The 25893-nt window shown below is 39.7% G+C and overlaps 2 protein-coding genes and 1 long non-coding RNA gene across 5 annotated transcripts; 1 reads left to right on the forward strand and 2 right to left on the reverse strand.

Moving 5' to 3' along the window:
- atp13a2 (ATPase cation transporting 13A2) lies at positions 1-16889 on the forward strand. Of its 3 annotated transcripts, XM_044037612.1 has the most exons (30): positions 1-134; positions 3582-3658; positions 3774-3941; positions 4971-5029; positions 5121-5187; positions 5276-5355; positions 5528-5605; positions 5681-5750; positions 5861-5995; positions 6094-6160; positions 6996-7127; positions 7356-7517; positions 8178-8288; positions 8425-8471; positions 8575-8763; positions 8872-9078; positions 9350-9445; positions 9997-10153; positions 10269-10380; positions 10506-10630; positions 10721-10899; positions 11569-11649; positions 11773-11852; positions 12009-12161; positions 12257-12353; positions 13387-13610; positions 13736-13887; positions 13988-14160; positions 15258-15911; positions 16535-16889. In XM_044037612.1, exons 1-29 carry the CDS (start codon positions 122-124, stop codon positions 15423-15425), a joined length of 3459 nt encoding a protein of 1152 aa, XP_043893547.1. In that variant the 5' UTR covers positions 1-121; the 3' UTR covers positions 15426-15911; positions 16535-16889. The 3 variants fall into 3 exon arrangements, with proteins under 3 accessions (XP_043893547.1, XP_043893544.1, XP_043893545.1); XM_044037609.1 differs by lacking the exon at positions 1-134 and having other exon boundaries at positions 3049-3658; XM_044037610.1 differs by lacking the exon at positions 1-134 and having other exon boundaries at positions 3049-3658; positions 6999-7127.
- On the reverse strand, positions 16591-22696 carry szrd1 (SUZ RNA binding domain containing 1). Its single transcript, XM_044037613.1, has 4 exons — positions 22531-22696; positions 20027-20076; positions 19065-19334; positions 16591-18430 (listed from the first exon to the last, which is right to left on the reverse strand). The coding sequence occupies exons 1-4, from the start codon at positions 22576-22578 to the stop codon at positions 18319-18321; spliced, it is 480 nt and encodes a 159-aa protein (XP_043893548.1). The 5' UTR covers positions 22579-22696; the 3' UTR covers positions 16591-18318.
- Positions 22697-24169: 1473 nt separating this feature from the next.
- On the reverse strand, positions 24170-25585 carry LOC122777578. The gene is made up of 3 exons (XR_006361341.1): positions 25453-25585; positions 25193-25364; positions 24170-24986 (listed from the first exon to the last, which is right to left on the reverse strand). It is a non-coding gene; the product is annotated as an uncharacterized LOC122777578 (long non-coding RNA).
- Positions 25586-25893: the final 308 nt, after the last annotated feature.

Genomic DNA, 25893 nt, shown 5'->3' on the forward strand with positions numbered 1-25893 from the left:
GACTAGTGTATCTGTAGCTGAAGCGGCTAACTGTCTGACAGAAACTCAACTCTGAGCTTCTTCGTTCAGACCAAAATGCTGTGAAGTAAGACGATGTGGAGGCTGCCGTCGTAACGAGACAATGGACAGACGGGGTAAGAGTGTTTACATGCTGTGTTTTGCTCCAGAGGACTGAGATAAAGCCGCACAGTTGTGTTTTTGCTAACATTTAGATAAGAACAGTTATTATCTGCTCTGTGCTGCTGACTGTGAAAAACAACATGTATCAGTTCCTCTTGTGTTCTAAACTTAACATTATCCACTGTGTCCTTATCAAAAGCGTGTTTACTTAACAGCTTAGCACAAAGTATAACAACAGCAGCACATATTATAACAAGTCAAGTCAACATTCTGAAATGAAGTTTAAGAAAATAATAGAAAAAGCAATAGAGAAAATAAATATAACGTAAAGGAAGTAATCCTGTCTTATTGTCCTTAATTGCACTTTTATCTGGACGAATTGAATGTTTTATTTTTTGTTTATAAGGATGAAATGTTATATTTTCCTTGTATAAGGATGAATTTGATGTTTTATTGTCTTTAAAAGGGATTTATGATGATAGCACTTCATTTCTGAATGTAAGTTGGAATAATGAATGTGTGGCGTGGAAGCTGCTACTGAATGAGTGATGTGTACTACAGATGGAAATTAGCTAAATTAGCTAGAATCTGGTGCCAGAATATTTGCTCTGCAGAGCCTAATGTTTTGTACACTGTCCCTGATTAAAAAAAAATAGTATCTGTTTGAAACAAACAAAAAAGGCTGGTATTACAAGTGTAACAATGTGGCATTAAGTAGAATATGATTTAATAGAACAAGACACCAAAGAGTTGGCATTGTTTGTAGTTAAAGCTGAGGTTTTGCTGTGTGTAAAATGTTTGTTCTCGTTTCCTTTTTTTAAGCTAAGCAGATGTGTTGCAGTCTGATTTAAAATGAAACTGAAAACTGGGGTTTTCTTTGGGTTGATCAGTTCATAGTTAGACAGAGCCAGAAACATAAATGTTAGTGTTAGGACAAAAAGTAATCTGTAAAATGACTGATTTATGCCTGGTAACTTGGGTAACTTGGACACAGTGATGGTTTCTATAGGCGTAGTTAGGTGAGGTATGAGAAGGAATTGATAACTTGAAACCAGCTGGAATGTATTACTTGAAACACTGGCAGCTATAGGTCACCTATTGTCTCACATGTTCATGAGTCTGCCAGTAAACCTACGGTGAATAATGTTTATAAACCAAAAAACAATGGACAACAAAAACAATAGGGTGTGACTGATAATCTAGGAGAATGATGTGCATTTCAGTGATGTTGGAATCATTTGAAAAAAAATCCTGCGAACAACTTGTGATCAAAACAACAGAGTGTAAGAAAAAAAAGTGTATGAAAATGTCAGTTTTTTTTTACAGAAACATGGAGCTCTAATGTTAATGTTAGACACTTTTAATTTATGGTGGAAATCCTTAGTTGCTGTCCTTATGAGTGGTAACAACCAGCGTTTTACTGTAAATAAATACTCATGGTTGAGACACCATAAAGCATGTGAATGCTCACCAAAGTTGGACGAATGACTTTCCACAGGAATTTTTAACAACTGACAAGCACATGAATTCAGCATTACTCATTCACAGTTCTCCGCATGATTCAATTACAATCGTCATGTGCATAATCACAAGCAATGACAGAGCATTTTTTACTTGTGCAGTGTGTAATGAACTACACTACAGCATGAGTACAGATCAGTTATGATCTATTGGGTGGGGGGTCTATATTAAAAGGTATTAAAATACATATTAATACATGTTTTTATGTCTACATTTATACACATATACCACAACCTTAAATTACCATAAATAAATGAATGTTTACCAACAACAGCATGAGGTTGTTACAGAACGACATTTAAATGTGTACATTAAGTACATATATTAAGTAGCGAGCACTGAAAGAGGGTTTGGTAATTTCGTGGTTTCTGTCCACGTGTGTTTTCTCTGACTCCACGTCAGTTCTTGGCCACAATTGGCTGTGGACGTTTGTGCTCCACAGTCGCTTGAGACGCCGATGAGATGACTTGAGTTGAGATTGGTGGGTGTGAGGCGTTCACGGCTCCGCGCTCAGGTACACGGGAGATAAATGCTGCCTGTTGTTGCTGCTGCTGTAAACACGCAGGTGAGCTCGCAGCACTGAAACCTATTTCCTCCTTTATACATAATCTTGTCCGGAACATATTCCGTCGTCGAGTTGACGGTAAGAGCACAGTTTCTTCCTCAAACTGTTTCGATTTCACCGAAGTTTTCTGTTGGTGCGAGTTTCGTATTTTCCCATTATTTTTTTTTTTTGGAAGCGGAAGTGAATAGTTTCCGGTTAGACACGTTAATAAGTGTTTTCTACTCCCTAAGATTATTTTGTATGTGCATAAACGGCCACTTGCCGTGGTGATATACATACAAATCTTTAAAGGCGAGTTTACTATCTGTCCCCTGTAACTATAGAGATAATGTTTGTACAGGAGTTCACTTTTAACAGGTGGGTTTACTGACCTCACGTCAGTTTATGGCAATTCTTGAAGCATCTCACGTATCTCACATTCTACCAACCTGTTTGTCTTCATATGAAACTGGAATTAGGGCCGGACGTTATCATGAGGTGGGAAAAAAAGTTTCAAATTACGCATTGTTAATGTAGCCCATGATAGTTAAACAAGACAGTAAGACAACACAGTGGCAACTATCTCAACATCAGATGATCAAATGTCAAAATAAATAAAAGAATAAAACAAGAAGCCTATAATTGTATTTGACACTTAACAACATTATGTCTACATATTGTTATATTAACACAGAGATAAAATTATATTGCAGTATTTTAAAGTAAATTGTTCAGTATCGGTCCGATACTGGTCAAAACCACTAGATCGGATATTGGACAGATAAAATGTTAATTAAAATGAGCAAAAGCATTTTAGTGGAGTCCTGTTTAATCTTTTTCTTTGTTTTTTCTTTTTAATTTGTTACACAATTGGAGAATTACGTCTTTGAAATGACTCAACAAAAATGTGTTAACAGCTTCATATTTCATAAATAGTATAAAACGACTAAAACTCACTAATATCTGTATCAGTAGATACTGTAGTTTGTGATATTGATGTCAGTATCTGACACGAAAAAGTATCGTCCCATCCCTAATAAATAGTGACATTCAATTAGAATTCTTTGTTTTGTCTCTCTATCTGCTTGTAAAACAGTCTGTAGAAATTGAACAGAAAATTAAATAGAAGTCACCTAAAACAATTGTGTCTATTGAAAAACATGTAAGATGGATATACACTTATAGGTGAATAGGCTTCTAGACTAAATGTAGTGACGTAGTGTCAGAACACACAAGGATGCTGTTGTGTGCCAACGTGGATGAAATTAAAAGAGTCAGAGCAAATATTGACATATTTTTGTCCACATTGACAGTATATGTGTGCTGTGCTGCTGCCTGGGTCACACATATAATTGTATCTGAGGAACTGTTGTGTTAATGGATCCTCAACCTTCAGGTAGCACGGTGGTGCCACCAAGTGGGCTCCCATCACCCTGTCATCAAGACCGTGTACCGAGTCCTGACTCGCAAATGGTAAGCAAATGATTTTTTACTATAATTTGATGATCTCATAGCAAGTACGCCACTGTCATTATCTGGCTTTTTATCATGTGATGTGGTGCTGATTCTGACTCTTTTGCCTCGCCAGGATGTTCAGGGCTATAAGTGGGTGCGCTGGCGGGTGTGGTTGTGTCATCTGGCGACTGTGCTGTCCTTGGGTCTCCTCCTGATTGTGTTTCACTGGCGGCCACGGCTCGGTGTCCGTGCCCGCTGCTCCTCCTGTCCTCTGGCTGTGGCACATATTCTGCTAGTAAAAGTGAGGAAAACACAATAGATCCTGCTCAGATTTACAACCTGCGGAGCAACAGTCATGAATACTAAAACTATTTTGTTTCGTGTCAACAGTTGCACCTGAAATACGAGTAATGTTATCACACATTGTTTTGTTCTTCAGGAGAAATACGAGGCAGTAGTCCAGTTCATAACAAATGAAGCTAGAGGCCTGGTCACACATTAGATTGAAAAGTCATATCCATTTTAAAACTTGTACTAAATTCTTTCTCTGTCCAATCTATGCATTCATTTACTGTTAAATGGCTGATGAATATCATCTTAATTTTATGTTAATTGTGAGTTGACACTTCTATGTTTCAATCATGTTGGAAGTTTGTCCTCAAAATATTCTCTGATCATTTGGTAATTTAGTAAAAATATCTGTCACTGTATAACAGCTCAGCTCAAACGACATAATCTCACAATCTTGTAGATGCAGTCAACCTAAGGCGGTGGCAGCAGAACTGCCCCTACCAGCAAAGTTAGAAAAGATATGTACTATATTCAAAAATGTCACTTAAAGTCACTCCTTATTCAAGCCTCGTAACCACACGTTTTCATGGTAAGTCAGTAATATACTTCAACCCCATTCGACCACAGCTTTAAAATTCAATTCAATTTGATTTGTTTAGCACCGAATCACAACATCTATCTCACTGTACATAGACAACATCATTGAGAGCAGAGAAACCCATCAATTCACACAATGAGCAAGCACTAGGTGATCTTGTTTCACATGACCAATATTTATTATCCAGGCTGTCAATGTTCATTCAGTTGTTCTATTTGCAAATTGGCCATCCCCAAAGCTGATGAACCCATGTCCTTTATATGCTGTGCTTTAATGCTTTGCTTTGAATCTGTTTGCTCGCTCATGAAACATGATCACCCCACTTAAATGTTAGTCGAAGGAGACAGGAACCATGGCTGCGGCTTTAATTTGTCACATCAGTGTTTACACTGCATCAGCTTCTTCCTGTTTGGTCACTTTGTATTGTATCCTCCCCTTAAGGACATTTGTGGGCAGCATCATGTGGTGGAGGTCCTCACAGAGGAAATGGAGGATGGCAGGTTAGCCCCATGTCTCTCTGTCCTTCGTTATGCATACATCATATCAGAGAATTGTTTAAAACTGTTGCTTACTCTAAAATCTTCCTTCCAGTTTAGAGTTGTTGGGAGATGTGGACGTGGCTGAGTGGCGAGATACAGTTCAGCTGTACAAGGAGGAGGTGATGTACAAGGACTAATTTGGGAATTTGCAGAATAAGCCACTGTGTGATCTTTTGTAGACTGACGGTGAACAATGCTGTATTTCAGAAAACGCTGCTGCGCTACTACCTTTTTGAAGGGCTCCGCTACATCTGGTTGGACAAGAAGGGAGCTTTCTGTCGTGTTAGGTATTCACACCAGAAACACAGGATTTCATTGACTATGGCTTGAACAGAGATTGCCTTGCTAAGCTCTACTAATTTGTCAAATATGTCTATTATTTTGTTGCTTCAGCTGTATAATTAAAGATGACTGTTTTTCAGTCATAACAATGTTGAGTGTGTCCATCTCTGTCTACAGTGTCCTCAGTGAGGACTGGACCAGCAAAGATCTGTATGGCTTCCAAAAGGGTCTGAGTCACCAGGAGCAGTGCCTCAGGTAATAAGCACCCACTAATGGAGAAATAAGCTTTTTAATCTCATTGCAAACTGCTGAGCAACTTGATTCTTTCAGGAGACGCATTTATGGACCCAACCTTATTGACGTGCCTGTGAAGCCTTATTTAAAGCTCCTGTTTGAGGAGGTGAGATGGATGGAAATCAGTGTTTTATTGTATACAGACTTATTGTCTGTATACTGTGCTGCTTTTTGTTCAAATTAATGTCTCTGCTTTCTATCCATTTCTTCTTCTAGATCCTCAACCCATTTTATGTGTTCCAACTCTTCAGTATCACCCTGTGGCTTATTGATGAATATTATTTCTACGCCATATGTATTTTAATTTTATCCGTTCTCTCTATCAGCGTCTCTCTTTATGAGACCCGCAAGGTGAGCGTACGTTGAGATGCTTATTCGTGTACAAGTGTGTGCATGTTGATGTCACTGATATGACTGTATTTGAAACTTCTTTTTTTTTTACACCACAGCAAAGTGTCATTCTTCACAACATGGCCCAGTTAGTCACAACTGTTACAGTACGCAGAAGCTCTGGAGGTGAGTGTTTGCAATTTTCCCTTCTTCCTATGTGACATTTTGTAGCTCTGTATGGATTCTCAGTATGGTTTTTATTATTATTTTTATCTGAAATTACATTCAGGGTACATTTGGGTGTGGTCAGACCTTTTATTTTACTAGTAAGTCACATTGAGAAAAAATTATTTTCCAGTGAGACCAAGACCTACTTACGCTACCTACGCTGTCCTCATGTAATATGATCACTCAGGATGCACGTTAATAACAGGTTTGTATTGAGTCAATGACGGTGGGTAAATAAGTGCATCGCCTGACCAAACCTTCAGTTCCCCTTTTGTCAGTAATAAAAATCTCAATTATTTGATCAGAGTTGAGCTTCTACACCTAATTTCCTTTAGTTCTTAACTGTAAACAAAATAATTATTTGAACCTAATATTATGTTAAAATTCATTTTTTTTTTCATAAACACTTCTCTAAAACGTTTACCCAACTTGTATCCAATAAAGTGACAGCTTTTTCTGTGCATTTTGTGCATTAAAACTGTAGTGCAAAAACCCAGCTGTTCAGCAGTTTGACTGGATGAACACTTCTTGACCCCGTCCACCCTTGCGCTGGTGTATACATACAAACGCTCCCTCAGTCAGGTCTGATAGTTTTGCTTAACAGAGCCTATTCTCAGATGGACATGACATACAAATAATGTTGTATTATTGTTCACAATGGCCAAACACAGGCAGAATAATAATAACAACAACAACAATAGCAGCACGTCAAAAATCACCAAACATTATGCACTGCAGCTTTAAACCCAGATCTCTGTACAAGGACATGAATTGTGAGTTGTGTGTCCCTCAGCAGAGGAGTATGTGAACTCGGCAGAGCTGGTCCCTGGAGACTGCATTATCATCCCTCTGGAAGGTCTGCTGCTGCCATGTGATGCTGCCCTGCTGGCAGGGGAGTGTCTGGTCAATGAGAGCATGCTCACAGGTGATCACCAAACCATAACACCTCTAGGTGGGATGTAACTGTTGATGAAATGCTTTGACCTCAAGGACCCTGAAATATTTCAGAAATCATAGGATAACTGTTGGGGAGAAACTACAAATCATTTTACTTTAAGTGTTGCTTAGGCTTTCATTTAATGTGATCATTAACAGCGAAATAAATATATGTATATGTTAATAACCTGTTGTATGATCCTGGGTCTATGTCCAGGGGAAAGCGTCCCAGTGCTGAAAACCCCACTGCCGGGCGGTGAGGAAAAGTATAATTCAGAGACTGAGCGCAGACACACGCTCTTCTGTGGAACCCAGCTCATTCAGGCCAAAGGCGGAGGGCCGGGAGGTGGAGGTGCTGTTGCTGTGGTGACAAGCACTGGTGAGTAGAGAAACTGATCTGATTATATAACCTTTTTATTGCCTGGTCAGACCTGGTATAACCGTCCATCCTGAGTGATCCATTCATGTCCACATCACACTAAGTACCAGTCTGAATGTATCCTTACATCAGATCATAGAAATCACATTCAGCGATGGTTTGAGGACACAGGTGGCCACATTCTTTTATGCCTTCTTCACATTAGAAGACGTGCTCCTCAGCTGACGTTGTCTGACCAGCGGTAGTTAATCAGCACTCATACTTAATTTTTAGTCACTGTCACATTAATTATTACATTATTAATTAACACTGATCATCGCGTATTGATTTCTTTTTCTAATGGTTACAACTTCACATCACAGCATTTCTCTCTTGTTGTCACTCACATGCTCACACACAGTGATGCTCACAAGCTCACTGACAGAGGATACTCCTGTACCGTCAAACCTGTTAAAAACATAATTTTGTTCTCACAAACAGACATGACGTCATTGTGTATTTGAAGAAAGGACGGAGAAGCCTAGCTCTGATCATATGTGGTCACAGGAGACGCAGTTTAGTGCCAGGTCTGAACGGGGCTTTAGTAAGTTGTGAGTTAACGTCTGGGGAAACATTAGTTCCATTAGTCAAATCAGTCTTCTGGCTTTTTGTCATCATCAGGTTTTTTCACAGCCAAGGGAAACCTGGTCAGCTCCATTATGTATCCTCAGCCAATCAACTTCCGCTTCTACCAAGACACAATCAAATTCCTGCTCATCTTAGGATTTGTTGGTAAGAACTTCAGCAACAACATGTGGATGACAGAGCTTATGTTGGCTTTAATGAAATCCATCAGTGAAATCTCACTCTACAGCTTAATATGAACATTAACAATTTTATTTTACACTATCGTCTTCCTTTCTTTCAGCTTTTATTGGCACCATTTACAACTTTGTGATCCTCTTCAGAGCCAATGTAAATATGTAAATACAAAATACAAAGACGGTAAATTATTCAATTTTTATTGAACAAAACCAAAGTAGTGATATCACTGTCTTGTGACTGGATGTGTGTCTAGGTAACGTGGCTTCAGTTAGTGATCCGGAGCCTAGATGTTGTGACCATTGCAGTGCCTGCTGCGCTGCCTGCTGCTATCACCACTGGCACCATCTACGCTCAGCAGAGACTGAAAAAAGTGGGCGTCTTCTGCATCAGTCCCCCGCGCATCAATGTCTGTGGCAAGGTCTCACTTTTCTGCTTCGACAAGGTGAGGATTCATCCATTAACTGAAGTTTACAGTTTATGTGGAGAACAGTCGTGGCTACTTCAACATGCTGAAATCACCTTTCATTAGAGTTACTGTTGATTTTACTAGACAGGAACTCTCACGGAGGAGGGTCTGGATGTGTGGGGAGTGATGGAGGGGGGACCCACTGGTTTCTCAGAACTGGTCCCAGAGCCTAGATCTTTGGCACCGGGGCCAATGCTCTCAGGCCTGGCCTGCTGTCACACTGTGACACTACTGCGAGGGCAGCCCATCGGAGACCCACTGGAGCTCAAGATGTTTGAGTCCACTGATTGGGTATGGGAACATCAACATTATTTTACTTGCTTTACTTGCTTGGAAATATTCAGTAACACACATAAAGTTAGTGACCTCTGTCATACAAGCACATGTTCACTCAGAGGTTGCCTAATGCTTGACTCTCAGTTCACAGTGTATGTCATTTTTTTATATATATTTTAATTTTATATATATTTTGGTCATGATCTTCTGTCAGTGTGAACAGATATTGCCAATATTGTTACCAGTGTTTTCATTGTAATGTTAATTTAAGTCATTTCATTTCCAGACCCACCATGAGCCAGAGGGAGATGGGGAGGTGCTGGATGCAGAGTTTGGAGGCCACAAAGTTTTGGCTGTTATGAGACCTCCTGCTCAAGGCACTGTGAGTGTTTCTAGCATCATGCCCATGTAGACTGATCACATCAGGTTATTTTGCTATTTGATCAAAAAAAAAGGTCCCAGGACACTCCACCACAACGGTCAGTCAAAAGCAGAGAACGGTGCTGCTTTGTTTGGCATGTGTTGGGGGGACAATTATACACCTCGTATAAGTGTATATTTGCTTTAAAATGAAAGTTGTTTAGCTTTCATAGCTCAGAATGAGTCATTTATATTTACTTAAGCAAAGGGCCTTGCTGTGAGATAGCCACCCTGTACTGATGTGTTTGTACAGCAGCCCAAATGGGCGCGTGGAACCTCATCACACAAACACACCTTCCTAAACCTGATGCAAAAACAAAGAAGGTGGAAACTGCAGAGAGAGTTTAAAGGATGTTAAAGAAGGCAAAGGCCACTGTAGTTCTCTGATGTGCTTGTTAAATTCTCTGATTCTTACAGACTGGATCTTTCAAAAACCGTTTTGTGCCCTTAGCTGTTATGGAAAAACAAAGTTTTCAGTTGCACACACTTACGCCTCTCTCTTTCATCTGTCAGTCCAAAAGTGAGGCAGTGGCAATTGTTCGGAGGTTTCCCTTCTCCTCGGCCCTGCAGAGGATGAGTGTGGTCTCAGTGGCTCCTGGGGGTGAACCAGCCCTTGCTTTCATCAAAGGATCTCCTGAGATGGTGGCTAGTCTTTGCCAAGAAGAAACAGGTCAGAAAATAAGGCTAAAATCACAAGTTGTTATGTTTAAATGAGCTATTAATTTATGGCTCAGTTTACACACAATGGATGTTTACATTATTTCATTTATTTATTTTGTCTACAGTGCCGGCACAGTTCTCCAGCAAACTGCGCACCTTCTCCAGCGAAGGCCTTCGGGTTCTTGCACTTGCCTATAAACCTTTGAATGAAAACACTGACTTGAGGACCATTAAACGGTGAGAACCCAGTCTCTTACTTTCTCGTTTGTAACCAAAGTGGACTCCTTTACTACTGGGAGTTTATGTAAGCCAAATGAAAATGATCTCTCCGTGTGTTAATGCAGTCGTGTGTCTGTCCACAGAGAGGAAGTCGAGAAAGACATGCAGTTCATGGGTTTTCTAATGATGAAGAACTTGGTGAAGCCAGAGAGTGCAAGTGTTATTAACATGCTAAAACTGGCGAACCTGCGCAGTGTCATGGTCACAGGTGCAAGAAATTATTTTTAAAATGCAATTACGCCTTTATTTCTTTAGTAGTCATGTTTGCCTTTGCATTTACTTTGCATTCTGCATGCAGGTGACAACATCTTGACAGCAATAAATGTGGCGAGAACCTGCGGGATGGTGGGAATAAATGAGAACGTAATATTTGTCAATGCCACCCCCCACACCACCCGGTCCATGCCAACACTAAAGTTTAAGATGCAAGATGAAGTGGCAACAGCTGCTGAAAGCTCCACAGAGATCATCACTGCGGTTAGTTCTGCTCAGACAGCACACTGCAGTGCACGTCATCAAGCGTCACACAACTGTTGTTGTATGAGGACTGTATAAGGCCCTGAGCTGGAGTCATGGTCCTCTCCTAAGTGGCCATGCTCTGGGTCCAGAGAGACTATAATGGTGTGATGTAAGGGTCGAGTTAGTTAAGATCAAAGATCCAGTGCGTTACAGTTAGTGACACCTTATGCTGTGTAAGCTTCTGCTTCAGAATTGAAATGCACACTTTGTACCAACATGGCTACGCCCTTGCCTAAAGTACATACAAAAGGCTTATTTTAAGGCTAGAAATAAACAGTTAAGTAAATTAATTCCACAGTTGCAAACATACTTATGGGTAGTACATAAAATGTCAATACATCCTGCCTCACACTGGACCTTTTAAGGTAAAGAAATGGTAAAAGAGGAAGGAGGCAGTAATTCAAACCTCACATTGTCAACTGCAGTAAAACGCCAAAGAAGAAGTCTTCAAGTTCCATGAGATGCATGCATTGATTAATTTTGTTTTTTTTATTGGCTTTGTCTTGTTCAATAATTACATAATTATTTCAGTAGCATACATCCATCTTCACACATTCTGGGTGAATTTTGTTGGCGATAAGTGATATTTTCTCTTTCTCTTTTCTATTTTCTCATGGCCACTTCCAGGGTGCTTGTGGTTATCACTTTGCTATTAATGGCAAATCCTTTGCTGCCCTTTGTGACCACTTTCCCGAGTATTTGCCGAAGGTAATGCAAACTCTCAGTATACGGAGAAACTCATGCAAGTATTGACCAGTACAATGATTAAACTACATTATATTTTGGTTTAAACAAAGGTATTTGACTTATGTTGATACAATTTGATTTAAGGTTTTGATGCGAGCCACAGTATACGCACGCATGACCCCTGATCAGAAAACCCAGCTGGTGAAGGAGCTGCAGAAACTGAAGTTAGTACATACTGTGCATAATGAAGAATAATGTGTATATGCAGAGAAAACTTAAACACAATAAAACAGAATTTAGTATTATAAACACAGGTTAGTGCTCCAGCTGCCTGACTTTAAATAAGATTAACCAGGTTTGCTCCTCCTCGATCGCTGCAGCTACCGTGTGGGCATGTGTGGGGATGGAGCCAATGACTGTGGGGCTCTGAGAGCTGCTGACGCTGGGGTCTCTTTGTCTGAAGCCGAGGCTTCAATTGCTTCACCTTTCACCTCCAAAACGGAAAACATCAGCTGTGTGCCGCTGCTCATCAGGTGAGGAGGTTAAAAGAATGTGCTGTTAAAATGTAAACATCATCCTTGGAAACCAACAAAGCAATGGAACGTGTTTTCCCTTCTTGGGTCTACAGAGAGGGCCGATGTTCTCTGGTCACCTCCTTCAGTCTGTTCAGGTTCATGGCCCTGTACAGCCTCATTCAGTTCTGCTCCGTCCTCATCCTCAACACAGTGAGTAGCAGTGGACGTCATCACACCCTCACTGTCAGAGCAGCTGTGTCTCTTCAGGATTTAGGTGTCTGTCCATCCATCTTCTACCACTTTATCCTCCACATGAAGGTCGCAGGAAGCTGGAGCCAATCTCAGCTTGCATAGGGTGACACCCTGGATATTTTATCTTAAAATAAACCTTTGCAAAGGAGGGTTTCAGTGCCATCTGTTTGTCTTAACCCATTAAGTTAGGACGAGTTAGTTAATTTTATTGTAACTCCTCCACTCACTCCTCCCTGTGTCCTTCACATACCAAAAAGTCACACGATGGTGGTCTCTATAAAGCCCTTGCCTGAAGAACTCATAAATTATACTAAATCTAAGGCTATGAAAAACACTTAGGATTATACAAACTTGTGCTTATATAATATTCAATTTCTGCAAATCTTCTTTCAGCCTCCCCCTTTAGGGTTGTCTCAGCAGATTATCTGCCTCCTCCTTGTCCTGTGCCTCCTGTGCTACACTAACTGTCATCATGTTCTCCCTAAAAACATCCTTGAAACTTCTGGTCGTCCTCTTTTCCTCCTGACCGGCAGCTCCACCTTCAACATCCTTTGTCTAATATAATCACTATCTCTCCTCTGCATGTGACCAAACCATCTCAGCCTTGACTCTCTTACTTTATCTAATTGTCCCTCAAATATGCTTATTTATGCCAATTAACATTCCTAAATGTTATTCATTGGAGCTATTAAGGGCCCACATTTTGCTCAATAGTCCACAATAGTCAGTTTTCTTTGCTCTTCACAGTTTACTTTTTAAAGCAACATCTGGTTGAGGTAAATCTAATAATATCAGCAGTTGAAAGGACATTGAAATGACACTTGATGTGGAAAAAGGTTCTCCAGCTCTGTTCTCTATCATTCAAAACAACTTTATTCAACATAACTAACCTGTTAAATAAATGTTTTGTGTGTTTGGTGCAGCTTCTTTTCTTGTTTCTGCGGCTCAAAGGTCTCACCACGGAATGTGTCCTCTCGATGCGTTTGTCTAGATAAAGACGAGCTTGGGTGACCTGCAGTTCCTGTTCTTTGACATTTTCCTGGTGACTCTCCTGGCTGTCGTGATGGGAAAGGGAGGCCCCAGCGAGCAGCTGCATCCCCGCAGACCAGCAGCCAGCCTTCTGGCTCTGCCTGTCCTGGGCAGCCTCTTGATCCACACGTGCCTGATCATCCTGGGCCAGCTGGCTGCACTCTTCATCACCACCTCACAGGACTGGTCAGTAGCAAAAACAAAGCATTTTTATTCCCCATTAAAATGTCAGAAAGAACTGTTATATTTGGGTTATTTTTAGTCACCAAAGAACATCATCATCGCAAATGTAATGCCTTGCATTATTTCAGGTACAGTCCACTTAATTCGACAGTATTTGGAGTAGCCAATCTGCCCAATGCAGAGGACACCAGTGTGTTTGCCTTGTCTGGTTTCCAGTACATCCTCATGACTGTGGTGGTGACAAAGGGCTACCCTCACAAGAAACCTCTCTACTACAACGGTGAGTCATCTGTGATGTGCACAGAGGAGGTTCAGAGACATGATGATAAACTGGAGTATTTGTTATGGATTCAGGACTTCCCCCCCCCTTGTATTTTCAGTGACTTTCCTCTGTCTACTCATCCTCCTCTTCTCCCTGATGACATGGCTGGTGTTGTATCCTGGGCCTTTCGCATGTCGAATACTTAAGTTGTACAACATCTCTGATATGAACTACAAAATGTTGCTTGTCGCCGTGGCTGCTCTCAACTTCCTCGTGTGTTTTGTTGTCGAGGTGAGTGTGAATATGGAACTTAAATAGTCCGTTTGAAGACAAACCACAATCGCAATCAATTTCCATGAAACAAATCCGGTTTTGTCATAAATAACAACACCAACGCTTCTCCACAACGCTTTTCACACTGAATGCATTGGCATTCAGTGTGAAAAGTGTGTGTGTGACAACAGCAGCACTGATCTGTGTGTCTTTTGTTCACACCGTGCTTTTTACATGGGTTTTGCCTTTTGAAAATCATAAAACGTACTTTAAAATACTCTAAATGCCAGGACGTGTTTGTGACATGCTACAGATAGACCAGTGTGAAGCGGTCTCAATGTGGGTAAATACTGACCCGACGAGTTAATGCCCTCAGCTGCTTGTTCATGCACACTTCATTAGGTACGCAGGACCTGCTGTGGTCTTTGACGTGCTGTGCGTTCAAAAGTGGTTTTCTGTGTCCGTGGGTCGTGACGCGGTATTAATCGAGTTCCTGTTGACGTTCTGTCATTTTCAACCAGTCTGACCTCGGGCATTAACAAGGTATTTTTGCCCAGAGAACTGCTGCTTACTCGGTATTTTCTTTTCAGTTTTTCCCCAGAATTCCAGAAGTTTCTGAAATAGTCAGACCAGCCTGTCTGAGACCACAACCACTTAAATCATTTAGATCACCTTTCTTCTTCATTCTGATGCTCAGTTTGAACTTCAGCACATGTCGGCTTGACCATGTTTACATGTCTAAATGAGTTGCTGCCATGTGATTTGCTGAATAGAAGCGGTTGAATTTGTGTATCTAATAAAGTGACCGATGAGGGTTCATTGTCCAAGGCACAATCGTTTTTTCCATTTAATACATTTTCCAGAGTTCACTGCTTTACTTTTTTACACAAACTGAGTGACGGAACCATTTAAAAAAAAAAAAAGAAATGTGTTCACCCACAAACGTGCGTGTGTCTTAGAAAAATGTTTTAATATATATTTTACTGACTGGGGCTGTAAGAGTAACTGCTTTTTCTTCAAATGGGTGTCTCTTGTAAGCTTATCATTCTTTAGATGACACCAGTGAGGTGTATTCCTCCCTAATAACAGTGTTTCTGTGTTTTATTTTCATTCAGGTGCTGATAGACCTGGGAATACTGAACTGTTTCCGGTTGCTGCGCGGAAGACGTCAGTCCAAGAAAGAGTATAAACGCCTGCACGCCTCTCTGTCCGTCTCTCCATCATGGCCGCCCCTTGGTCAAACACTGCTCCCTTCAGATCACACAGTCATCCATTTGTCCTAGCAGAGACTCTCTCTTCCCTTTCTACTGGACAATTATCCGTCAACAGAGCCAGTCAATACTGCGGATGTCTGAGCTGCATCCACAACTTGACCAATAATGCATAGTCATGTTTACCCGCTTTAATAAAACTATTTTTATTTAAACTACTGTGTGTGCATCGTAAATTGATAAAGCTATAGTGTGACTAAGCATTCTCTTGGAGTAGCCAAATGTTGCATAAATACCGTATGTATTTACCCACGTTGCTTTGTGATATCTGACAATGAGATCTTAACTTGATATCATTTAATACAGTTTGAAATTTCTTCCTCATTCCCAGGATACTCTACATCAGATGTGTCAAACTGGTGGCCTGCAGGCCACATGGGGCCCACCCAGTCGATTACATATGGCCCATCACTTAATATCATGTCATGAATATCATGAAAACGTGGCTCCTCCTCCTTCAAACACAGCATGTGTGGCCAAAGCACGGCTGCCGGCGAGGTGAGAGAATATAAACAGAAAAATAAATATTTGCTTGCAATGTTTTTATAATAGTATGACAGAGTGTTGAAGCCAAAAAAATGTTTTAAATCTTTCGAAAATATAAGTAAAATCTCAAATGATCTACTGCAACCTGTGTCAAGACATGCAGAAAATTTGTGGAGTTACATTTTAATTGGGGCTTCACAAATAAAGAAATACTCGATATGTTTGTTAAATCAGCACCATGTTATCTTTAGCATCAGGACTTTGAAAATATTGTCGACTGTAGACTTTATTCTCATTACATGACTCTATTCTCGTAATATTACGACTTTTATTTAGTGAAATGACTTCTCATGACTTTTAGTATTACATTATTCTCAAGAGATTCTCAGTTTGGCCCTGATACTCCTTCGTATATATTCAGTTGTAATAATATTATTAAATGTATTACACTCAACATTGGAGTACATATATAAGCTTGTTGTGTATTTTGCATGTTTTTATTGTGAAGTAAAAAACATTCAATGTCTTAAACAAGCACTTTTATTCCTGAAATTGTGTGAAATATGAATATCTTTGAAATAATGATGCAACATTGTATTCTAATTTTAAGCTCATATTGACCGTCTTTTCTCTAGACCGGCTCCCTCTGGACCAGACCAGACACTCATTGGCTGAAATAAATGTAAGGACATTTTGGCAAATCATTTTTATTAAATCAGTATTTACAGGCAGTTTGTGTTCTCCCTCAGAGCTCAGCTAAACCCATCTGTCTCGTGCTAGATTTCCTGAACTAAAATCTCTTTACCAGTATAGTAACCTCTCCATCTTTAAGTAAACTGATAAAAATCAGCAACCGCAAAATTAACGATGTGACACAGGAGGCACAAACTGAATTTATCTATTAATAGAACTCTTCTAATGATGCGCCACTGAATATGGCTTCATTTGACATCTCTACCCCATTTAAACAAATAAATGTAAAAAAAAACCCAACATCTGTGGGACACAATGGGACAGCCAAGTTGCTACCTTTGTAGTTCACATCCAGCTGTGTCGACACTCTCCATGTCAGGACCATCAGCCACTCAACACGTGACTGGTGTTACAGTTTCATACTGTGACCATGTGACATTTAAGACAAAAAAAACCTCATTCATCAAAGGACATGACCATGGTTTCCATTACAATTCATTGTACACTCTGCATACATGTAGCACTGCATCTTAACAAAGTGTCAACCCCAAACTTAAATATGGACATTTGCTTTTTAAGCTGGAAAAATACAATCTTAGTTCATTTCATTCATTCAGTCTGGTTTGCTTGCACCTGAGTTGCTGTACTGAATGTCAGTGAAGGACATGATCAGATGGGCACACCGCTGACGAGGCGGAGATGCGGCAGAGCGACTTATGGAGCACGACAGTAAACTCATTCTCCCATTTCAGCCTTCAACACCTTTGAATGACATCTGATATAACCAATATGTTTCCAGGTTGATTTTAAAATGGGCTTTTGGTGCATTTCGATTAAAATACTGCTCTGATGTTGTTGCTGCCATGTCACACAAACAGGCAGAAAAGCGACTTAAAAATGGACCTTCAATCCACAATCTCCTTGTCTTTTTTTTTTTTTTTACATTGAAGTAGAAAGAATGAAGTGACAGTAAAAACCGTAAACATAAATTTTGTTGTTAGGTATATAATTTGACCCTTACCCTCCATTTCTTTTTAAAACAAACAACATTTTACATATTAGGGGTGCGCTGCTACTAGCTCAGTTGCTGAGCAATAATAATGAGTATAATAATAATAATAATAATATTCTGATACTGCAGATGATATGTGGATTAAAAATCTTTAACATCAAATACTGTTGGGACCATCAGGTTTTTGGTGGTGTGGAGTTTTACTGTGCAATGTTGATATCAGAGCATCCCTAAGAAATAAAACAAAAAAAAGAGCAAGCTATCAGCTGAAAAAATAAAAACATGAAAGATGTGACGTATGGTATTATTGCTGGGACGAAGCTGCTGCACAAGTACCAGCTCATCTCATTTTGCTAAGGCCCATCACTTCTCTCTCTCTGCCGTCCTTTACAAATGTCTTTACTTCTGCTTGTCGGAGGCGCTGGGTACTGCAGGAGGAGAGAGGGGTGAGGGATGTGTCTTAAAGGGATCATCACAGTGAGTCCAGAAGATGTCCATAATCACAGTGTCAAACAGACTTGGACTGGGGAGAGAAAAGAGCACATTTGACTTCCTCCTGGAGTTCCTCGCTCCGTCAGTTCCACACAACTGCTGATGGGAGGAGCTGAGCAGCAGGTTTCACTGCCCGTCTTGAGAAAATGGAACCGAGGGACGTTTAAAAATACAGTGCTGTCTCTCCTCTCTCCTCGATGGCTGGGTGGCCCCGAGGCCCACTTATCTGTGCTGTCGGAAGCCATGGGTGCCATCTGGACCGGCTGGCTGCCGGACAGTATGATTGGTTGATCGGGTGTCCTCTGACGGCAGTGTCGAATTATTGCGCCCCGGCCTGTCACAATGAGAGGAAACAGAAATAAATTGGAGACAGCAGCCTTTTTTTCTTGTTCTAGATGCCAGAAAAGGACCTGCTCACAAGGACTGTTGTCCTATTTCAGCAGCTTTCTTCAGTCCCACACATGCCTCCTCAACTGGATCTGTGTCGTTTGAGCACCTCTTTAATGGCCTGATTTTGTTTGTTAGCAAGTGCTGCCATTATCTGTATTAATTACGGATTACATAATGTTTTTTGTACTTTTTTCCCCCCACTTGAAACACACAGTAGTAAATTCTAAAGATCTCGTTTGGGTTTCCCTGTGCATCTGCACTTAATAGGCAGAGCACAGCAAATGGTGATGAGTGGTTGTGATCCATCAGTGACAAACAAACTAAAATGAAAATGTAAAAGACAACACACAAGCAGTGCTGAATATGTCCTTCCTCACTCTGATGTTTTCAGATATTCAAAATCAAAGACATAACTAGTGTATGACTAGTATTACTAGAGGGATCTTAAAACATTTTAGCTGAATATTACTTTAATAAAAAGGTAGTTCTTAACGTATAAAATACCTTACAGAACCCGTTCAGTCAGCATATTAAGCTGAGCATAAAACTGACCAGTCAGTGTGTGTGTGTAATATTACCTGTCAGTGCTGGGCTTTTCCTGAGGCGTCTCCTCTGGGCAGGCACTGCCCAGTATTCTCTTCCTGGCCTCAGCGTACTCTGCCTCACGCTGAGCCAGAGACTTGACCTGCGGTGTTGGCCTGTTCTGATTGGAGGGTGATCCCAGTGACCCATTACTCGTAGGTCGCTTCAAAATGCGTATCTGAGGTGGAGGCGCTGCTGGCAGAGAGTCGTCCTGTATCACCATGGTTGTCTTTAGTGGAGATCGTGAAGAACTATTGCTGGATTCCCTGAATGATAGAAAGAAAACAAAACACAGCTGAATGATTTGGGGAAAATAACAAATTGCAATTTTGACAGACATGTTTTTAATTTTTAAGTCTAGCTTCAGTTCAATATTTATTGTTTAACATGATGCAAAATTACAACTTCACATACCCTCACAATATTTACTGCTCTGTATTCTAATTCAAGGAGGGAAACTTCCATGGTATGAATTGCTTCTAACTTGTATGAATAGTTTTTATTTAATCAAAAAAAATCGCAGTCAGTATGACATATGTCCTAGATTGTGGTCTTTGTTATTTGCTAATTTTTATGGGTTTCAAATTGCAATTCCAATTTGAAAATAATTTACTACCCAGGCCTTGACAGTCCAAAAAATAAGTGAAAAGGCAAAGACAAGGAGGCCAATACATACAAGACGGAAAAGCAGCGCCAAGAATAGCATTGATGACACATACATGGCCAAAAGAACTTATGACATCAGGAAAAATGTGACACTTCCTGAATTATTAACATATGTTTTCTTCTTTAATGCAAGTTCCTTTACACAAGGAATGAGTAAATTCAACAACATGAATCCAATCAACTGCAGAGTGAACTGGAGAGACTATTTAAATGTACAAATCAACAAGAAAATTGTTTTTTTACCAGCAATGTGAAGAACTTATTTGTTTTGTGTTTGTGGAAAAAGCCTTACTTTTCTTTCTGGCTGATCCTTAGCTTCTCTTCTAACCGTTTTTCCATTTCCTGTTGAAAGTGGGAAAAAAACAGGTATGACTTCATGTAAACAAACAACTTTGGTCACAGTGATGATGAATGGGAAGAAAAGTGTTGCAGGTATTAAGCAAGTAGGAGAGTGGATGGAAAAGCAGGATTCGGTTACAAGCTATTTATAAATTTGCAGGACAGCTGCCAAGTCATAACAGACAGTGCTCAGCAAACCAACATTAGCTGGCAGATGTTGATACCAACAACTAAGGCTGCACCATTTCAAGAAAACATGTGATGTGCAAGAACAGTGTTGAATTTTGAAATCACAATGTGGGTGATAACTTGGAAAAGGGAAACACATGAACTCTATTCCATTAGTAACGTTTTACTTAAAAAATAAATAAATGCATAAGAATCGGAAAACAAGTTCACTTTTAAATCACTGTCAACATAATTTAAATCCAACTGCAATGTCTCTGCAAATGTCCAACCAATGTTCTAATACTCTAATCACCAATTTTTCAGTTTCTGAGTATATTACAGTATGAGAGGGATTTAAATTAAGTGTGCAAGGCTGGCACATTGAGAGAAATGATCAAATAACATAAAAAGAAACAATAGCAATCACCCGCTCAACTTCAGTAACAAGTTATTGAACACTAATGGTCTGTCTCTCCAATCTACAATTTTAGATGGATAGATAGTACTTTATTGATCCCAGACTGGGGAATTGTTAAGTTATAGCAGCAATAGACATCCGGTTTACAACATACTGTGCTCAAGGGTAGACAAGAATAAAAGGATGGAATAGAAATATGTACACAATTCTAAATATATAAAGATATGTATACAGTATAAATTCTGAAAATAAATATATGAAAATATAAACTGGATGCTGGTAAAAAATCTGAATGTATATAGGAGTAGTACAAAAACAGTAGTAGAGACTGGTATGTAAACATGGTTAAAGTGCAGAGTGACCAGTTCTATATCAGAGTTGAGTTATTGTACAGTGTGATGGATTGAGGCAGGAAAGACAATAATACTAATAATAATTATAATAACACACATGTAAGAGGTCATCACTTAGCAACATTGATCAAGTTTCTGCGAACAAAAATACATAATTTGTAACAAAGGACTGATTTATAAATAAGAGCACAATATCTGTATAGACAGATATTGGTTTATCGGCAAACACACCAGGATCTGCTGATATGACTAAGGACTACAACAGTAAGCTAAATCGGCTGCTACCTCATTGACTTCAATCCCAGCCCTCTCTACAACTATAATTTTTTTTACGTTTATTCATTTTGCTCAATGAAGAAAGGTTTTATCTACATCTGCTGCACAAGAGTAGGCAAAGTATTAAAGTTAGTTTCATTACAGAAGAGACTGAATGACCTCATGACTTGATGCAGTTGGGTGCAGAGAAAAACACACAGTATTTATTAGTTATCGGCCCAATCACTCTGGATATATCGGCAAAAAGTCCAATATCTTACATCCCAATAAATAACAACCTGTCAATACGGTGAGCCTCGCTTTAAAAGCAAAATCCATAGTAAGATATTGAGATAATATGTGGCTACTGGTTGAATGAGTGGTGACATCACGGCCAATGTATTCTCGCATCATGTTCTTAACGTCATCAGCTACAGAGATCGTGACGATATTTCACTCAAATGTTGTCATACCACGACTCGAACACATGGTCGAAAATAATGTCCAAATACCGCGTAACCGAACAGGAAACCACAAATTAAGTCAAGCATGCATGTATTAAGAAACTAACCATTTGCCGATAATGTCACATAGACAGAAAATATCTCACAGAGTTACTCTTCTTCACTTAACGAGATCAATGGTTTAAGCGATTCGCGGAGCCGCCAGTCGTCGTCCTTAAAATGTTTAATAAGAAACAAGTGCTTAAGTTAAAATTCTCTTAAAATAATAGTTATTACAGTTACACGTGGTCACACTCAACCGACTGGGATGAGAGCAGAATGAGAAAGACACGGTCGCCTTGTGTGAGTAGGTGAGAAATTTCGTGTTTAATCGACACATTTTCCACGTTAGCCGTGTAATCGACTAGCCGTGGCGTTAGCTAACGTCAACCTTAGCATTTCGATTAGCTACAACAGTGAGCTCACTTTCAGTTCATGTCGTATTTGTTTGTGAGCTAATGTGGGGTGAAATTAACGCACATTCGTGTGCTGTATTTTTAAAAAAAACCAACAACAACAAACACATCGTTTGGTTTGTTTGGTCAGTTCACGTCAACCCAGTTTCGTTCACTAGCCACATAATGTTAGCCTGCCAAGTTTCTTACAGCTAGCGTTAGCATTAGCCACATTGTTGGCCCATGGGAGTAGTAACGCGGAAAACCTTACGGGAACTTTTAAACCGACTATGTGGTCATTAAAAAACACGCAAGCGGATTAAAAAACATAGAAGTGAGTGTAAAGTCGCCCCTGAACTGTTTACCCCACTGTCAGCAGCTTCCTCCCAACTTTCGGCGACCTCCTCATCCATGTTTCATTTTGCTCAGACACGCTGTGGAGGAGGAAGAGAAGGAGGTGTCAGTCCTGGGCTGCTCCTACTCCAGACTCGTCTCTGCCGTCTGCGGTCCATGACGTCACACTGACGGATTCCCCCCATGGATGTATTATAAGAACTGAAGAGCGCACCGCCCCCTCTGCCTTGAAGACAATTTTGTCATGGTGGTCACTCGTGGAACTGCAACAAAAAATGCTCATGCGGCCCAAAAAGCAATTTATCAATAGTAAAAGAGACGCCTGTTAAATTGTCCACAGGATATCTCAAGACATGGACATGGGCATGTATAGATCTTTATATTCTATATTTTTAATTCATGTAGTTTTTTATTTGTATTTATGTTGTATTAGTTTTTTAGGGTATTTGTAAAACCTTCCTAAAGGCCATAAAAAAAACCCAGAACAATCCTATGTCCCAGAGTGACGTCACAGCTATGTTCTCTGACGTCAGAGAACCATATGATGTGAAAAGTATGAGAAATGTGAATAAATGAAGGCAATGAGGAGTTTTCTTTTAAATTTAAAAAAATATAACGATAATGCAGGTTTTAGTTATTTATTCGTCCCTCATAAGTGAAAGTATGTGGAGCCTCCACATCTTCCGCCGCCGACCAAAAACACATTATTTTCGACTCTACCTCAACTAAGACGACGACAACGACAAAAAAAAAAAACATTTACTTATACATCGCACTTATGACTAGCACTTTATAGTTTCTAGCTCTTGTTTGTACCCAAATGTTTAAATGCACTTATTGTAAGTCGCTTTGGATAAAAACGTCTGCTAAATGACATGTAATGTAATTATTAATTAATTCATTAGTTATAAAACTACTTTTAACACGTTGTTATTGTTCCTAATAATATGAGTCTGCAAGTTTTCTGGCCTTACTTATTATTATGATAACCATAACTTGTAATTATAACGATAAGTTAGCTTGTTAACCACCTATACAAATTTAAACCAAAAATACAAAGCATAGCAATGACACCAACATTCCTATTCATTGTTAATCATCATAAAAGTACTTGTCGTACTTTTATGATGATTAACAAAAAAATGTTGTCATTATTTTCTAAATACTGTTCCATAAAGTGCAGCTCTGGTGTTTCTGGGGCAATATGGGCTGAAATAAAACACAAGGCGCTCCCTGTAGTTGGAGATAAAAAGTAGTGGTTAATATTTAACAATCCAATGGCCCACTAAACTAAGTTTTATGATGAATTCTGAGAACCTGAGAATAACTCTCCTTCAAGGTTGTTGTGTCAGAATCTCAGTATTGCTTCATAGAGCAGCGATTAGTCTGTTCACCAAAATCACAGACCAAGAGTTGCAGATGTTAGAACCAGTCAGTCACTCATTAACTTTTAATAGGCTGCAAAATCAGCCAGCTGTGCACACGCTCTGGCCCTGCAGGCCAAAAACATGCAGGCTTTATCAAAACCTAAGCAAACTAAGGCTGTCTCAGTTTGCTGCGACATTCATCCATCATCATCATCGTCATCAGTGGATCAGCAGGCATCATTACACAGGCACATGTCAAACAAAAAAGACTCAACAACTTGTGGGAGAATTGTTGAATCTTTATTAATATAATATGGGAATGCAGATCAGTCCACTAATTAAACATACAATAGTCAGAGCTGCTAACCCTAACCTATTATCCACTAAGGTAAAAGAAAATGCCCAGAATGATCTTCAAGCCAATGACAGCAGCATTTTTGATGGAAGTCAAGTTTAACGCTCCAGTCTCGGACTCACACAGATGGGTCACAGGTGATATTTTTGAATCTTTATCAGTCTATTACTTCAGACTGGACATATCAAACATACAGTATTACAGTACCGTCTTTCTTCAACACGTCTGATTTACCTACTCAAAATAATATTAGGTGTTTCAGAAATTGCAGGGAGGAAAAAAGTCAGAAAAAGGTATAACTGTTTATCAAACACAAATTTACTCTTGTTGTGATTCACACAGTATATTTAATTGGGTCAGAGTTTGTCATCTTTAGGAAACAACGCTGTGAACCACATATTAACTATCTGTTGATGGTTGCAACCTTGCATTTTAATTCCACAAATTACAAAAATAAACATTTACATTACTTTCAGATTTACTTACACAATTGAACGTATTTTTTGAATGAAATTGTCCTCCAACATAAAACCGCCTCATTGATAGCATGGTCTGTTCTAACGTGTGGTCAATCCAGAATGGCTGCACACTTCTGTTCCTTGGTTTGGCTCCTCCATCACTTCAGCACCTGTGAACATAGTATCCTGTCACGTACCCAATGATGTAGATGGAAACCAGTGCAGCCAGAGCACCTGCTGTCTTCACTGCTACTCCAGTGCTGCCAACACACACTCTGTTGTAGAGTCTGTGAATGTAATGAGTAGTTAAACTTTAGTTTGTCCATAAATTCTTCTCAACTTGTACTGTAATATAAAATCACTTTCATCCTGACATGTCCCAGTATCTGGGTTTATCTCACACACATCTGTTAATTTTACAACTGTGCCCAATATTATCTGTCTATAATAGCTTCATGTTCAGTCTTTTGGTTCAGGCGTCACAATGTCTCACCTCATCGTGGCAGGCTGCGATGCCTCTACGTCCATGTTAATGTTCTCCTCATTCCAGCGATCGTACTGCACTCCGCTTGTGTTGCTGGAGTCCATGAGAGAAGTCCTTCCTCAGCGATTTATCTGTTCTCTCACTGCTTCACTGCTAAGCCTGGACTCACACACTCAGAGCTCTGACACAGTGACAACAAAGTTGTTAGTGTTCATCAAAGTGTCCACAACTCAGAGAATTCAGATGAAATGAGATTAAAGTGTACTCACCTAATGTCTGAAACAGTCAACACTCTGTCGATAAAGCTCTGGGTTTCAGCATATTTAAAGGCACGACTGACACTGAGAGAACCATTCCTCCTGCTTAGTATGAGACCTTGGGCATAGTTCATGTGTTCACTTAAGGGCATCCTGTCATAAAGTCATGGGTTGTATTTCAACTGTTGTCTTTCACCTCCGTATATGACTCACACTTGGTCATAAAAAGCAATTTAAAGTCTGAGTGCTGAGCTTACACTCCAGTTTCATCACATTCTGCGCAGAAAGTGGAATGTAATGTGAAAACAATGCTCAGTTTTATACACTTTTAATCCATCTGACAAAGAAAGGGTGATTTGGTCAAAATGTAAATAAAATGGAACAATGTTGTTTGCATCCTAATTAAGAGAAATAGCCAGCGCAAGTGGAATTAAAAGCCTAAGCAAATGAGTA

This window comes from Solea senegalensis, linkage group LG11 (genome assembly GCF_019176455.1).
Source record: "Solea senegalensis isolate Sse05_10M linkage group LG11, IFAPA_SoseM_1, whole genome shotgun sequence".
NCBI classification, from domain to species: domain Eukaryota; kingdom Metazoa; phylum Chordata; class Actinopteri; order Pleuronectiformes; family Soleidae; genus Solea; species Solea senegalensis.

Bases quoted from the DNA above. Each gene is read 5' to 3' on its own strand.
- atp13a2 (XM_044037609.1), top strand. From the start codon at position 3,563: ATGGATCCTCAACCTTCAGGTAGCACGGTGGTGCCACCAAGTGGGCTC. The intron at 8,472-8,574 runs GTAAATATGTAA...ATGTGTGTCTAG, and splicing joins TGATCCTCTTCAGAGCCAAT to GTAACGTGGCTTCAGTTAGT. The intron at 9,446-9,996 runs GTGAGTGTTTCT...TTCATCTGTCAG, and splicing joins GACCTCCTGCTCAAGGCACT to TCCAAAAGTGAGGCAGTGGC.
- szrd1 (XM_044037613.1), bottom strand. From the start codon at position 22,578: ATGGATGAGGAGGTCGCCGAAAGTTGGGAGGAAGCTGCTGACAGTGGG. The intron at 19,335-20,026 runs GTAAGGCTTTTT...TCTATCATTCAG, and splicing joins AGGATCAGCCAGAAAGAAAA to GGAATCCAGCAATAGTTCTT. The intron at 18,431-19,064 runs GTAATATTACAC...TCATTGTGACAG, and splicing joins GAAAAGCCCAGCACTGACAG to GCCGGGGCGCAATAATTCGA.